General features: G+C 35.0%; 1 protein-coding gene across 1 annotated transcript in view; it reads left to right on the top strand.

Moving 5' to 3' along the window:
- LOC127856246 (mucin-2-like) overlaps positions 1 to 16,734 on the top strand; it is a 59,730-nt gene that overhangs the window by 35,188 nt on the left and 7,808 nt on the right. The window contains exons 26-36 of the mRNA XM_052392339.1: positions 251 to 396; positions 1,433 to 1,542; positions 3,365 to 3,514; positions 5,243 to 5,336; positions 6,101 to 6,156; positions 7,130 to 7,303; positions 8,536 to 9,037; positions 9,566 to 9,716; positions 11,121 to 11,259; positions 12,059 to 12,329; positions 12,979 to 13,144. Of these exons, the coding sequence (XP_052248299.1) occupies positions 251 to 396; positions 1,433 to 1,542; positions 3,365 to 3,514; positions 5,243 to 5,336; positions 6,101 to 6,156; positions 7,130 to 7,303; positions 8,536 to 9,037; positions 9,566 to 9,716; positions 11,121 to 11,259; positions 12,059 to 12,329; positions 12,979 to 13,144 (1,959 nt within the window). The remainder of the gene's footprint in view (positions 1 to 250; positions 397 to 1,432; positions 1,543 to 3,364; positions 3,515 to 5,242; positions 5,337 to 6,100; positions 6,157 to 7,129; positions 7,304 to 8,535; positions 9,038 to 9,565; positions 9,717 to 11,120; positions 11,260 to 12,058; positions 12,330 to 12,978; positions 13,145 to 16,734) is intronic.

Genomic DNA, 16,734 nt, shown 5'->3' with positions numbered 1-16,734 from the left:
CATAGTACTATTGATATGCATTGAGCTATATTTGCTTTATAACTAAAATGTTTATGTGTGGAAATGCTACACATAGTGAGATGTGTAAATGTTTTGACTTAAGTGCTCAATTAATTTGCATAAATAGGGTATATCACATGTTATATAAGAGGTTTATAAGCAGCCTTGTCAAATGATGATTTTAGTGTTTTGGATAGGATGATTTTGAAATGTAGCCACTGATTTGTTTTTTTAATCCTTCAATTTCCAGGGATCTCTTGAAAAACGTCGCCCATGGGCAGAGGAAAAGTGTGGCATTATTCGCGATAAGAAGGGCAAGTTTGCGGAATGTATCAACAACACGAACCCAGTAACTGTCGAAAACTACTATAGAGATTGCTTGACTGACGCTTGCGGGTTAGTTCATCAAATAAGTTTGACTTGTGTGCAGAATTTTAGCAAAAAACTTAATTCCTGTAAACCTGACTACACTTTGATAAATCATAGTTCATATTTCAGTTGCACAACAATACTTATATTATATACCTATACAAATTCCACTGTAACATACAAGCCACTGGTTAAGCATTCCATATTGCCCAGTGTGAAATCTGTTTTCATATTCAATGGCTAGGAAAAAAGACTGTTTCATATGTTATGTATAGAAAATATGCCTAACGTTTGAGCCAGATTGGGAAAAGCCTCATCTATTTTTACATTGTCACGAGATGGTGTATGTAATACCAAGTATTCAAGGGCGTATTTTTAAAACATGTGATTTTTTCTTTTGTGTTAACTGAATGATTACATATAAACAATCGTCAAATTCAAGATGTTATTTTGGCCTTGTGTTTATCGTCGGTAATATTAGTTACTGATGGTGCATGGGATATACATCATCAGTAATTTCATACTATACGAGATATACACCATCAGAAATTAACCATTATATCTCAACCGACTACTCGATAACTCGGTCAGTATGGAAATTTACTTGGGGTGTATGGAAAATACACCATGGACACGTGACCGCTGTAAGCCAATCAAATTAGGTCAATTTTGTGGGAGTTTTGATTTATAAAGATCAATAATAAATTTTATGACATAACTGTTTTCAAGTGTTGTACATCACTTGCTGATCTTGTGACATCCAAGTCTTGTAATACTATGAAACCAATATATTCTTCGTGCAATAAGTGTGGTGGATTTTCTTTGGTTCTCTCATTCATGAAATCAAGTGTCTAACGAACGTTCAAGTCTAAAGTCTTATATCAGGAATTATAAAAAATCAGCGAATTTGAGATCAAACACAACAAAGCCAAATTTTATGATAATATTGTATGTCAACTAAAATAAAAGAGCCCATGATGTCTTAGTCATCAGGCAGTTAATTCCACCCAGTTGTCAATAATTGTGGCCTTAAGCTTAAGTTTCCCATATATGTGTGTGTCAGATGTGACCAAGGCGGTGACTGCGAGTGCCTGTGTACGTCCCTTGCCAACTTTGCTGAACACTGCAACCAGCTCGGGTACTGCATCAAGTGGCGATCTAAGTGGCTGTGCCGTAAGTGCATATTTGTAACCCTTTCCCACTCAGTAAAAAAGAGAAAATAGCTATATGCAAGCAGCATAAAACCAGAATTGCCCCTGAGTAACTTGCAGACTGTTCAGGTTTTATGCTTGTTCCTGCTCATTAGTATCTTGCAGTAGTAATGGAAGCCTTTAAAACTAGTATCTAGAAAGAAAAGTCTGGATTTTTATGTGATTTTTAAGGAACTTAACATGCGTCAATTTAATAATGCGTTTATGAGAAGTAAAGTGTTAACTAAGTAAAATGGGTAATAAGTGGTAAAGTGTTAAATATTCTTATACTTTTTCACTCAATTGAAAATGATGTGAAATATTGCTTGAACATGTGTTTCAACTGGAATTGTCTTAATTTATTTAGTTTGAAAAATCTTTGAATAACAAGCATTCCAAATATTAAACCATAAGTCCTAAAGCTTATATATTTGATATGATAAAAAAGAGTTCCTGTACAAGGTTAAAATGCTCAAATCATGCCCCTTAGGTCAAAACTGGTCACGCCCTTGTGGTCACATGATTTAACATAGACTCTACTAGTAAAATTACTGGACAAATCTCTGAAACGGCAAGAGTCAGGGTTTAATAATTGGCAATTGGTGTCTAACATTTTCTAGTGGTTAAATAATGTTTCTGGTGCCAAAACTGGGCTTGTCTTAGGATTAACTTGATGTATTTATATATATTTGCATGGTAAGTAAAGCATAAATCATGTTCTCTGAAACCACAAGGTCTTAATATTCAGGGTGCAGATTCAACGGGGTTTCTTCACGGATGGACAGAATGAACACACCGTTAAGAACTTGATTTTTGAAAATATCTCAAGTTATCAAATTTTAATGTTTGCAAAAATCTTTAGTGTGTCAAAGACAGTTTTTCTTGCAGTTTATGCAGATACCTAAAGATTTCACAATAAATTATTGAATACGTCTGACATTGGTGCCAAACGTTTATGTTGTGTACAGCATAACCGTGTATACGAGTGTTGAATATATCTAATTTTTGGTCAAGACACCAGGATTATTAAATAAAGTAATTCTGACATTTTTCATATCGCCATAAGCCGCATAAAAAACTGTCTTTTATGCACTAGTTGAAATTCTTCAGAAAAATTGTTTTAAAAAGGTATTTGAAAAAAGCACCACTTACCGGTGTGTTTACATCCATTAACATCCATTTAAGAACCCCATAATGTCACGTGATCCTGTACCCTGTTATTGGGTGTAAACTATTTTCATTTTGTTCAAATCATGCCGCTGCGGTCATAATGGGAGACGCATACGTTGTCACAGGATTTAAATAGTATTAAAATGACATTTGTTCAATGGAGTTTTTCACATTTTATATAATTCATGTGCGATTCACTCATATTTTTCAATGGATTTCTTCTCATTTGATGTAGCATCATCATGTGCAACTAACACATATTACATGGATATCTTCACATTTGTTGCAACATCCTTATGTCTGACACACTAACACACCCATATTTCAGCCAACCAGTTTGACTTCCCGCTCGAGTACCAACAGTGTTTCGGCGATCTCGCTTGTGTCTTTTCATTGATTTCAGGAAGCTAAGGTCATTTTTGCATAGATCAATTTGTTTAAGTATGTGGCTGTTAAATGTATGACGAATGTCATTCCAAGAAACGTAATATTATCCAGGAACGCAAGAGGTATACCACACAGCCTCAGTTGAGGGACATTGTTATTTTTTGTGTATGTACACTGGCGAAAAATAAAAAAAAATTGTTTGAAAAAGTAAAAAACAAATAAATTAATTAAAAAATAATACATTTCAGCCATCCAGTGTGACTGCCCGCTCGAGTATCAGGCATGTGGTGACCCATGTCCGCAGACATGTGAGACCGTGGGACAGAACCGCCCTGAATACTGCAACAAGATCCCACGTAATGAGGGATGCTACTGTCCCGAGGGTCAAGTTAGACAAGGTCAGTAATTATTTTGATGGAATTAGAAAGTTAGACAATGTCAGTAAATATAATGATTGGAGTGGAAAGTTAGACAATGTCAGTAAATATAATGATTGGAGTGTAAAGTTAGACAATGTCAGTAAATATAATGATTGGAGTGGAAAGTTAGACAAGGTCAGTAATTATAATGATGTGAGTGGCAAGTACATATGACACATTTACCTCATTTAGTGTTTTTAATCCACTGAAAACTTTTACCTCATTTAGTGTTTATTTTCCCTTATAATATTTTTTTTTTTTACACAATTTGGGTTTTATTATCTCACTTTACATATTTTACCCCAATTTAGTGTAATGCTATCCTTCTTTACACGTTTTACACCATTTAGTTGCTTATACTCCCACTTAACTTATTTTGCCAATTCAGTGTTTTATTATACCACTTAAGATGTTTTTCACTCCGTTTAATGTTTAATTATCGCAGGTAACATGTTTTAACCAATGTAGTGTTTTTACATTTTTACCCCAATAAGTGTTTTATTAACCCACTTTACATGTTTGACCCTAGTGTTTTATTATCCCACTTAATATTGTTTTCCTCATTCAGTGTTTTATTATCCCACATGCAATATTTTTTGTACCCTATTTAGTGTTTTATTATCCTACTTAGCATTGTTTCCCTCCATCAGTGTTTTATTATCCCACATAACATTATTTCGTTTCGCCCATTAACTGTTTTATTACTCCACTTGACATTCAACCATATTCAGTTTTATATAATCCCACACTAAAGTTCTGACCCCATTTAATTGACAAAATTGTTTCAGATTCGCAAATTTTTGTTGTAGTTATGACATTTGTGAGGAAACAGTAATACTGAACATTTACCATGCTCTTAAATATCCATTATATGCATCTTTTGACCATTTAAACACCTGAAAATTATAAAGTGTTGCAATGCGAAACGACTGAATAATTTGGATAGTTCTGTTGTTGTCATTATATTTTGTGATAACTACGAGGATTGCTTATATTAAAGATAAAATACAGCACTCATTGTGTCAGCACGGATGGCCGAGTGGTGTAAGCGATAGACTTTTACATCAGGGGTTTGTGATTCGAGCCCAGTTGCGGTTGACTTTTGTTCTGTCTTTAATTTTATTCTTGGTTTTTTACTGGAGCCTTTAAGATCCAATTCTTACATTTATCAATATAAATCATTTAATGACAAACTTCAATACATGCCAAAATCTGTGAAAAAGGCCCCTTGAAGTGTTTTATTATCCCATCTAACATTTTTGTCCCCTACACGTGAAACCGGAGTGGGACTTATGGTTTGCGCTCTGTCTGTCACACTTTTCTGGATTCTGCGATAACTTTAAAAGTTCTTCATATTTTTTCATGAAACTTGAAACATGGATAGATGGCAATATGGATTTATGCACGTCATTTCATTTTGTTCCTACTTCAAGAATTCTGGTTGCTATGGCAACACATAGACTAGAAATATTGCTGAAAATGGTGGAGTTTCACCTTTAGGGGACATATATTGCTTCACTTCTTTATATTGGCAATAGTCTTTTGTTAAACCTATTTTTTAACCCATTTAGCGTTTCATATCCCACTTAAAATGTTTGCGCCATTTTTACCCCATTTAGTTGTTTGTTAACCCACATGTTTTGTACTTTTTAACCCCATCTAGTGTTTGATTATCTCATTTAATATTTGTTTTATTCACTTGTTAAGGGGACAAGTGTGTGCCAGTAAGCGAATGCCCATGCGTTATTGATGGCAAGGTATATCAACCGGGCGAAATCATTCAGAGGGGATGTCAGGAATGGTAAGAATTTCTCCTTTTGCTATTACCACACTTTCAATTTTCGTAAACATTAGGAAGGTTAATCAGAAAAGTGCTTGTATATATTGCCCACTTCCCCTGCAAGGAGAAAAGCTTCCCTCCATGGGAAAAACTGGACTTAATGCATGTGCGTACAGTGTCATCCCAGATTTGCCTGTGCAGTCGGAGCAGGCTAATTAGGGACCACACTTTCTGCTTTTATGGATTTTTTGTTAAATGCCCTTCTTAATAATCCTCTCTAGGCCGAGGGTGTTACTGATAAGCCTGTTTTGACTGCACAGGCTAATCTGGGTCAACACATTACGCACATGCATTTAGCCCATTTTTCACAAAATGCGGCTCAATTTCTGGAATATATGACATATTGTCAGACAAGTTCAAGAGCTTGTAAATATCAACCCATTCCCCTGCAATGAAATAGATGTTGATAAACAGCATTCACCATTTCAGCACTGTTCTTCTGCCGGTCTGTTGACACACACTCGTCCGACAAAGTTCTCATAGATTTTTTAATGTACAACTTGCGTTCATTTTTCCCACTGATTTGAAAATGAATTTACAATTGTTATTATTTTGAATTAAAACTTGGTTAAGGTGTGCCCCTTTTGCAATATTTGATAACCCGATTTACTTATAACATAATAAGACATATAGCGCTGCTTTGTGTAGTGATCTTCATGGTAAGCTCTAGTTGATGATTCACAGAATATGGCTCTCAAAAACGAAGTTCTTGGACTTTTTTTCAGTGAATGCAAAGACAGTGTCCTTGACTGCAAAGATGGCTCGGATAAGTATAACTGTAGTAAGTGCATTTGAGTGACGAATTTCCCTGCCCCAGTCTTCCAGATAAACAATAACAGTAATCTGTGCACTGCTTTGTCGAATACAGTAGGTTGAAAGGCATGTTAAGGACATGTTTACACGACGGCTAGAGTTTCCTTCTATAAAAGCATTTAGCTGTAGGATAAATAGTATGATACGACTGTGATGTCCTAATTGTAGAGTAAATTTGGCTCCAACATTGGTTCCGAATGCCATTTTTTTGGCGTTTGTCCCCCCCCCCCTGGTTTTTGCCAACATGCAAAATTATTAAGTATATTATCTAGTAGATTGATCATTAGTAATATATTCTGAATGTAAATGTAATGATGATTAAATATGAAAATGTTCGTATATTTCGTCTATATAAGTATATACCGATTGACGAATTGAAGTTCGCAACGAATAATTAAGTCCACTATTAAAATAAAAGTAAGACTGAATTATGGTATGCATAAAATACACGAAAATCCAACGTTATACACACATGCATCCTGCTCCTGTTACGCAATCTAGACAAATCCGGATTTGGAATAAAAGGGAGTACATTATACTGTGCACTATACTTGCACTTGACGTTTGCTGCAAAAAGCTTATGCAGAAAAGCTGTACCGATAGCATTGACTTCATTAAAGTAGAGTAGCAAGGTTTAGCGCTAATTGGTACATTATTAGTGTTATAGGAAACTGCCAAATGCCATAATTAAGATTTTTTCTTGTGCAACTCTGAAAAAGTATTTTGCGAAAACAAAAACACACAGTACTTTTTAATTGTTTATAAGGTATTTTGACCACATATTTCACCCCAGCTGTTGTTAAAAAAATGACATTTACCTAACTAATTATCACAAACATTATATTGGGCTTATATGATTTAAACATCCAGTATATTTTTCTGTGACTTACATATCATATTTACATAAATATAGCTTAACTTCTGATTTGTTTTGTTTAAAGCAACCCCAACGTTCACTGTAACCACTCCAACAACGACGTCCACTGTAACCACTCCAACAACGACGTCCACTGTAACCACTCCAACAACGACGTCCACTGTAACCACTCCAACAACGACGTCCACTGTAACCACTCCAACAACGACGTCCACTGTAACCCCTCCACCAACGACAGGTAGCTTCAGACTATTTTAATCTTGTATGCCTAGTTAAGACGAATTATCATGAGATTATTTTTTTAAATAAACAGATATCACTCACGTTTATATGCACAACTGTAGTGTGTGAATAATAAAAATTAAAATGAGAATTGGAAGGCTGAAATAAAATTATGCATTAACGTTTTGGCAATCGAGACATAAGTTATGTTGCTAGAATGGCTGGGATTTAAATACTCAATGGTCGACAGTTCATCTCTCTACCAAATGACATAGTCAAGACCGATCCTATAGTGCCTGATAATTATGTATTTATCGGTGATTTAGTTAAACACACGTATATTAGTATACCCCCATTCCAAGAAGACATGGTATATTTTACTTTGCATGTGTCCGTTGGTTGGTCCCTAGACCAATGTGGTTCTGTACTATATCCAGGAAACGATTTTTTTCAACGATAATGCTCATTGATATGATGTTTACATGGAAAGGAGGACGACATCACTTGTCCTTGAAGTTAAGAGTCAAAGGTTAAGGTCAAAAGATCATGAAATTAGAAATTTAAACACGTATACCAGTATAGTCATTAAAAATACCAAAATGCCCATACAAAACAGCGTGAAGACGTTGACTTGTTATAAAACAATATCTGAACATTTGAAACTGTCTACACTTATTATTGGACATTGCATGGTGCTATATGCAGTAGATGCAATTACATAAATAAAAGCAGTTGGAAAGAAATATGACCAACTGAATGTTAGACTTAACTTCCATTTCAAACGTTGTCCATATATGTCGCTTTGTTTATTCCCCCCATCTAAAAATTCACGCTCCTTCAGACAGTTAAAGTGTTAAATGCGCCGTTACGATACAAACTCCTTTTGAGGTTTTCGTATAATTAAGGTAGTAGTCCACCCTGACGACATGTGCTATTTTTGATGTATCCATACAATTATGGCAATATTTAACACGATTCAAACACCTTTTGAGGTTTCATACAATTAAGATATAAATTAAAACAATATACGCCTCTTTATAGGGTTTCGTATAATGAGGTAGTAACACACACGATAACACTCCTTTTGAGGTATTCGTACAAGTAATGTAATAAGTAACGTGCCAGTCATTTCGGACTGTTTACTTTGCACTTTGGTGAAACCCATTTTCTGTGTTTCTGCAAACGTTTTGCATAATTCACATAGTATTGGTAGTTGTGTAAGCGTCTCTGTTAAATGCTTTGTTTCAGGACCGTGTCACCCTGAGGATTTCATTTGCAGCGATGGCACGTGCATATCCAAATTTTTTGTCTGCGATAATGACACAGACTGTGACAATGATGAAACAAACTGCACTTCAACAACAACATTTACAACACTGTCGACAACAACAACGACATCATCGACAACTACAGTGACACCATCTACAACAACATCGACATCGACGACATCAACCCTGTCTACTTCAACCATATCGACACCATTTACGACAACGACGACACCAACGCCAACAACATCATCTGTAACAACAACAACTCCTCAAACAACAACCATAAGCACAGCATCACAAACGACTGCGACAGCAACAACAACAAGCACAACAACAGAAACGACTGCGATACCAAGTTCCAGCACCATTACAACCCCATGTGTGAAGGTGAACGGAATGGATCGACCTTCTCTGATTGGCCTTAAAAATATCGAAATCGTCGGAAGTCCTAACGAGAATGATAGTGAAAAGGAAAAACTGAGGTATGTTGTTATTACATTATTGTTTAAATTAAGGAACAGTGTTGTTTTTTTTTTAACTTTAATATTGAAAAAATTCTGTCACATACAGTCGTGTAATTGCATCATGTTACTATTACAGAGACCAATATGTCTGCTTGTTTATTTGAAAGTGGTTTTCCTCTAAACATATAGCATACAATTACATATGCTTTAATGTTATGTTCCAAAAGTAGTATAAAGTTCTAAATGTAAAGTTTGACCTTATTTTTCACCGAAACCACTAGATTACCAGGGATGTAAATTGGCTTATTGTACATATTTTATCGATATATGAGTTAACTATTTGAGTTAATAAATACACTGCACACATTGATATTTTCTCTAATAGTATTTAGAAAATCATCCGAAACATGATTAAAACACTTGCTACCATTTGTTTTCAATATAATGTTTTCGTTTCTAAAATAAGTTAGTTAAAACAGCTGTTCAATAAAAAGATTGAACAATACGTTAACATTTAAGTAATTTAAAACAATTATACACTTTCAGAACTTCGTCCAAAAACCCGTACACATTCAACGAGACAAGCCGTACTTTCCGAATCCGATTTGATGAACCAAAACAAGTGTATGAAATTCGCTTATCGTATGAGCGGGCAGTTGACACATTTGATGTAGCTGTTGACGGTACACGTGTTGGGGTAATTGGTTTTACAAGTTGTCACTTGTGTTCAACATTCTGTGTCTGATTATGATTTAAACTATTACCAACATAATTTTCTGTCACACCACACCGTTTGAAGGTTTCATGATTGGATTGCAGCATCGTATAACAGTGCACTACAAAGTTTTGTTACATCATGCCCAAGGGTTAAACACAGGCCTTGCCCTAGTGGTCACAAAGTTATATAAATCAAATAGAACATTATTAGCCCCCTACCGGTGAACCCGGAGAGGGACTTATGGTTTGCGCTCTGTGTGTCTGTCAGTCTGTCTCACTTTTCTATATCCTGCGATAACTTTAAAAGTTCGTCATATGTTTTCATGAAACTTAAAACATGGAAAGACGTCTATATGGAACTTATGCACGTCATTTCATTTTGTCCATACGTCAAGAATTCTGATTGCTATGGCAACAAAAAATAGACTATCAATATTGCTGAAAATGGTGGATCCTGCGATAAGTTTAACAGTTCTTCATATTTGATCATGAAACTTAAAACATGGACAGATGGCTTTATGGAAATTATGCACGTCATTTAATGTTGTTCCTGCGTCAAGAATTCTGGTTGCTATGGCAACAAATAGACTAGAAATGTTGCTGAAAATGATGGATCCCGCAATAACTTTAAAAGTTCTTCATATTTTTCCATGAAACTTGATAGGTAGGGTAGTGGGCTTTTATTGCTTGGCAATAGTATTGTTTTAAAAATATTTTTCTCTGAAACCACAAGGTTGAGGCTTTTGATATTTCATTTCTGCAACTTCTTATAGATAGATTTCCTGTTTGCTCAATTCATGCACCAAGCCTTGTTACACTATACTATGGACGTCACATTGTTTATACAGACTTTTAAAAATGTGAAAATGACTTTGAACACGTTTAAAGTATTATTCTGGGCAGTGATCTAATACGTTTTTTTTTATCAAACCATGTAATTGACGTAACAAATGGCCATGCGGGGAGGGGGGTTACTACATGGGTAAGACTTGCTACGCCAAGGGGTATCATTTGATATTAATGTGACAAGTCCTTGTTTTGTTAAAATAACACTTATGTGATTGTTTGTTTTTACATTTTTGTCGTTGAAATTAGAAAATATTAGGCATTCTAAGAATCAACGTGCAGATTTAGCCACTATGCCGGTCAATACTTTCTGGCATTCACCATTTTTGTCATGATTTCAAGTATGGAAATATTAATCCAGTTGAAAATTAATATATGGTGGACAAAAACATTAATTTTAATGCTTACACGATTTTGCTCCACCATATCAAACTATTCTCAATGTAAATTGTTAAAAAAACAAACAACAAAAACACAAATGTGCGTCAAATATCACTGTTTTGGATGCTGAGTCAGATATGTATATTTTCAATTTTAGTCGTACAAACACACTGATTTGGCAACATTGCCTGCAACTTCTAAAGTAACGGTACTTGAAGTGACGGTTAACAGCTCAGTTATCAAGAAGATGATTTATGGCGACGTTAGTGTACAGCTTGAGATCAGGATGTGCGAAGGTACACATTTTTATTTTATGCTTTCCGGATGTTTATAAGGAAATATCAGTGAAGTAAAACTGATAATTTCGTTGTTCAAACAATGACAATTATCAGTGAAAATTATCGATAATTTTCACTGTTTACTGTGAAATGACGTCATTTCTTTGACGAAATGACGTCATTATTCCAGCGAAATTCTTTAGTTAAACTCTTTAACAATGTATATAAACTGTTAAAAAAAGGCATAAAATAAAAAGAAAATTTGTTGGATTCGGTGGAATATCGATTTTAATTCACTCGTGATCATAAAAAACATATATTTTCACTCGTGGCTGCGCCACTTGTGAAAATATTATTTTCTATGATCACTCGTGAATTAAAATAGATAATCCACCGAATCCAAAAAATATCCACTATTTAATAAACCATCAGCGTTCCAAAGGGTTGTTGTTGTATTTTAATTAGCAAATCAAAAGACAGTGATCCACGAATGAAGATTCAACAATACACTTGATTTTCTGAAATTATTATGTACCACAATTGCTTATCATTGTTTATTTGCCGAATAAATAGAAGATATTTATTGGTTATGGAAGATTATCAATTTTTATTCATAGATGATCAGGGAAAGTACTATTTTTATGAGTGGCGAAATAGTTTCATTTGTATTATTTTGCGCCGTATGGTTACCTTTAGAAAAATCCACTGGAAAATTCCGTTGGAATGTAAAATTCGAGTGTCAAACTAATGGCGATTTTTGCAATGTGAAACAGTGAACATGTTGAACATTTTCACTGTTAATTTTTTTAAATATTAGAAAATGTGACACACACATCAACTGTCACACCATCAACATCTCCTCCAACAACAACAACAAGCATAGTAACAGAATCAACTTCGTCGCCAACTGCAAGTACCATTACAACTACCACCACCACCATGCCTACCACCACCACCACCACGCCTACCACAACTGTACCGTGTCCGTGCCTGGATATCAAGGGAATGGAGAATATGTTCCTCACACCGGACTCTGCCTTCCAGATCGACGATAGGCCCGCGACCGCAGCAGAAGTTGCCAGCATGAGGTCAGGACTAGTGATTCTTTTAGAACTGTTTTGCATCGATCTACATGATATAAATTTTAGGACCTATCTACACGTTACAACTTAAAGGATCTATCTTTTTGATGTATAAAGGATTCAAACAGTTGACCAATCTATTTGTATCGTATATGCCTTTAAATATCCCTCAGGCTTAACAATCTCTGAAGAGGGGAAAGCGTGTCTTTAAATAGGAGTCAACATGGATGCAGTATGCACTTGTTATTGATACTTTCTGCAGTAAAGGATCTATATAACGTTATCCTGTTTGACAAGCTGTTATAAGTTTTCGATTCTTGGGAATGCATTGTATTTCCTTATCATTAGGCCTGCATTATAAAATCATACGTATATTTTTAGTATAATTTTTACCTAAGATAGACGTTAGTAAATATTTGACATCAAATTTAACCAAACAAGTGAAAGTTTATTTGTACCGTTTATACTTGTTACAATGTCGCTAGGTTCGAAACTAACATAGTCACTCTCCTTATTCTTTTACTTCTTTTTGTATTGTTTGGGCCCACTTCTAATTTTTGAAGCCAATCATATGTGGGCCCATGCTAATTTACATAAATATCATACTGTCCGTCACTTATATATATATATTGTAATTCATGTATATCTTTTTTAGGGCATTCACGGCTAGCTCTTTTGTAGTCGGTGGCAATAAGGAAAACGTCAAGTTGCAGATCAATTTCCCTCATAATGTCACCGTGGGGCAAGTGAGCCTCTACAATACCTCTAACATCGAGGCTTTCTCTGTGAACTTTAATGAAGAAGGCTCGGATAAGTTTGAGGTAACCGAATTTCAACGATAAATCGTATTTTGTTTTAGACTTTTGTTGGTTAATTATTTGTATTCACCGGTAAAAAGACAATTATATATGGGAATACCTGAGGCGAGCATTGGGTGGATTGGCGGTTTGATGGAGAACGATATTAAATCTTTTATTTCAAAAGGTTTAAATCGGAGCATTTTGAAACTAAGTAATAATTTGCGTAGGTATCATTGCTGTGCCAAGGTTGATTACTAGCCAGATCACTTTAACCACTTCAGAATAATGGCCATTAAATGATAAAATAAAACAAATAAACATTTTACTTTCTTAAACTCAAACATTTGTTTTGTATTATGTCAAAACTGGGTGAGAATGTTTATGGGCATGCTATCTGAACCAAGTTTGATAAACAGCCAAATCACTTGAAGCTCTTCTGTATAATGGCTCTTGAATTTACACAGATTAGCCAAATATATGTTGACTCCTCTCTAATGTTCCTGGTTCCTGGTGAATGGTATTAACCAATGTTGACAAAACTTAATATAGGAAGCTTGAATACATACCCATCATGGGAATGAGCTTTGGGCTCATTATGTCAAGGTGAAGTTCACTGTTACTAAACGCTCAACGACTTCATTTTGGATGGAGGTATTGCATTCAAATTTTGTATACAGGTAACTTAAATGTACAACTATCTTGGAATTGCATTTGGAGTAACTTGGGTAAATGTAATTTGTAACCAGGTTTTCCGAAAGAAAAAACTGGTTATTAGATTGGCGAATGTCGGCGGGCGGGGGGCTGGCGGGCGGGCGGAACAAGCTTGTCCGGGTCATAACTTTGTCGTTAATTGTGAGATTTTAAAATCATTTGGCACATTTGCTCACCGTCATTAGACACTTTGTCGCGCGAAAGAATTTCGTCGATATCTCCACGGTCAAGGTCAAACTTTGAGTTCAAAGGTCAAAAATGGCCATAAATGAGCTTGTCCGGGCCACAACTATGTCATTAATTGTGAGATTTTAAAATCATTTGGCGTATATGTTCATCATCATTGGACGGTGTGTCGCACGAAAGAATTATTTCAATATCTCCAAGGCCAAGGTCGCCACGACTAAAAATAGTTTATTTTTTTAAACAAGGGGGGGGTAACTTTGAACAATCAGTTCAGTTTGAGTTGTCTCCCTTTATCAGACTTGTTTTTCAAATTGAAAACCTGGTTTTGTGACAATTTTGTCCCTTGTTGGTCAGTCATTTTAAGGTCGATTTCACTTTAACTAAAAATAGAAATTAAGTTTCTGCTTAACAACTTCTGTTTTGATTGAGTTATTGCTGTGAATTTTGGCTAATAAGTTAAACATGCACACCTACATTTTGTATACATTTAGGTAAGTCGGATAATGTTCAAAGCCACTTTTGCTTAAACAAGTAAACAGTTTCAATTTGAGATTGCTCCATTGTTTTGTTATTGATTTAAAAAAGTAATTTCATGGCATTGCTTTATTTCTTGTTTTATTTTCCATTATTATCTTTGGAATCGCTTTTACAACACAGAAATACATCCATAATAATTCAGTGTTATCACGATCGTTAAACGTGTGTGTTTTGTAACCAGTTGGCACGTTTGTTTCCAAAGTAAGGATTTGATGTAATGTGTACAATTATTGTGCGGTCATTTTTTTAGCTCATCTATTTTATGAAAAAAAATTATGAGCTATTGTCATCACCTTGGCGTCGGCGTCGGCGTCTGCGTCGGCGTCGGCGTCCGGTTAAGTTTTGCGTTTAGGTCCACTTTTCTCAGAAAGTATCAATGCTATTGCATTCAAACTTGGTACACTTACTAACTAGCATGAGGGGACTGGGCAGGCAAAGTTAGATAACTCTGGTGTGCATTTTGACAGAATTATGTGCCCTTTTTATACTTAGAAAATTGAAAATTTTGGTTAAGTTTTGTGTTTAGGTCCATTTTATTCCTTAATTATCAAAGCTATTGCTTTCATACTTGCAACACTTACTAACTACCATAAAGGGACTGTGCAGGCAAAGTTATGTAACTCTGACTGGCATTTTGACAGAATTATGTGCCCTTTTTATACTTAGAAAATTGAAAATTTGGTTAAGTTTTGTTTTAAGGTCCACTTTATTCCTACAGTATCAAAGCTATAGCTTTCATACTTGCAACACTTATTAACTATCATAAGGGGACTGTGCAGGCAAAGTTATGTAACTCTGACTGGCATTTAGACGGAATTATGGGCCCTTTATACTTAAAAAATTGATTTTTTTTTTTAAGTTTTGTGTTTTGGTCCGCTTTTCCCCTAAAGTATCATAGATATTGCTTTCATACTTGGAACACTCGCAAACTATCATAAGGGGACAGTAAAAGGATAGGTTGCATAACTCTGGTTGTCATTTTTACGGAATTATGGCCCTTTTTTGACTTAGTAACTTTGAATATATGGTTAAATTTTGTGTTTCGATCCACTTTACTTCCAAACGATCAAGGCTATTGCTTTCAAACTTCAAATACTTTCATGCTATCATGAGGTGACTGTACCTGGCAAGTTGAATTTTACCTTGACCTTTGAATGACCTTGACTTTCAAGGTAAAATTATTAAATTTTGCTAAAATTGCCATAACTTCTTTATTTATGATTAGATTTGATTGATACTTTGACAAAACAACTCTTACCTGACATCACAATAGACTCCACCCAAACCATCCCCCACGACCTCCCCCCCTCCCCCCGAATCCCCCCCCATTTTTTTTTAAGATCATCTCACAAATGACCACCACACCCTCACACTATACCCCCCCCCCACCCACCCTCCACAATCTTTTTTTGAAACGGTTAAAAAACACAAATATTAATTTTTATTATTTTATTTTTGAAATACCGTCACACCATCGCACCCAAGAATCCCCCCCCCCCGGATTTTTTTTTGCATTTTTGTTCGCATTTTTGGAAGATAATGTAATGAATGAACACACCCCCACACTATACACCTCTCTTCACTCCACCCCTCCCTCCTTTGTGATTGAAATTGAGAGTCCCTTCACCTTTAAAAAGAAAAATAGATGAGCGGTCTGCACCCGCAAGGCGGTGCTCTTGTTAAATTATATTCTTATTTCGAAAAATACTTAAACATGATTATAATATATCCATTAAGCTTTGGATTATTTTTATCGTTAATATATTCTTAATGCAAAAAATTCTTATATATTTGAACCGATAAAAAAATTCATTGGAATATAAATGTACACAAAAAGAGAAAACTGGTAACTATATGTAGAAAACAAGACTGTTAGAATTGTGTGGTGTTTAATAATTTAAAAAAAAATGTCCAAAACATGAAATATGTTAACGAAAAGAAAAAAAAAATCTTGCTCGGCCTTTTTTTGTTTTAACAATAACTGGCTCAACTGTGTTCTTTTCATTTATTCGCTCAATCGTTAAATGATGTATTTTAATGTAGCGTGCACAAAAAATAGATCTTTATTCCTTATAACGTTTTAAAGCACTGTGTTGTTATTAGCCAAAGAAAAAATGGATTAATCAAGATGAATTTCGGTCAAAATACTTTGAATTGCAAATGTAATTGTAAACTAA

This window comes from Dreissena polymorpha, chromosome 13, assembly GCF_020536995.1.
Source record: "Dreissena polymorpha isolate Duluth1 chromosome 13, UMN_Dpol_1.0, whole genome shotgun sequence".
Lineage (NCBI taxonomy): Eukaryota > Metazoa > Mollusca > Bivalvia > Myida > Dreissenidae > Dreissena > Dreissena polymorpha.
Note: the sequence above shows the minus strand (reverse complement) of the source record. Positions and strands in the feature narration are given on the sequence as shown.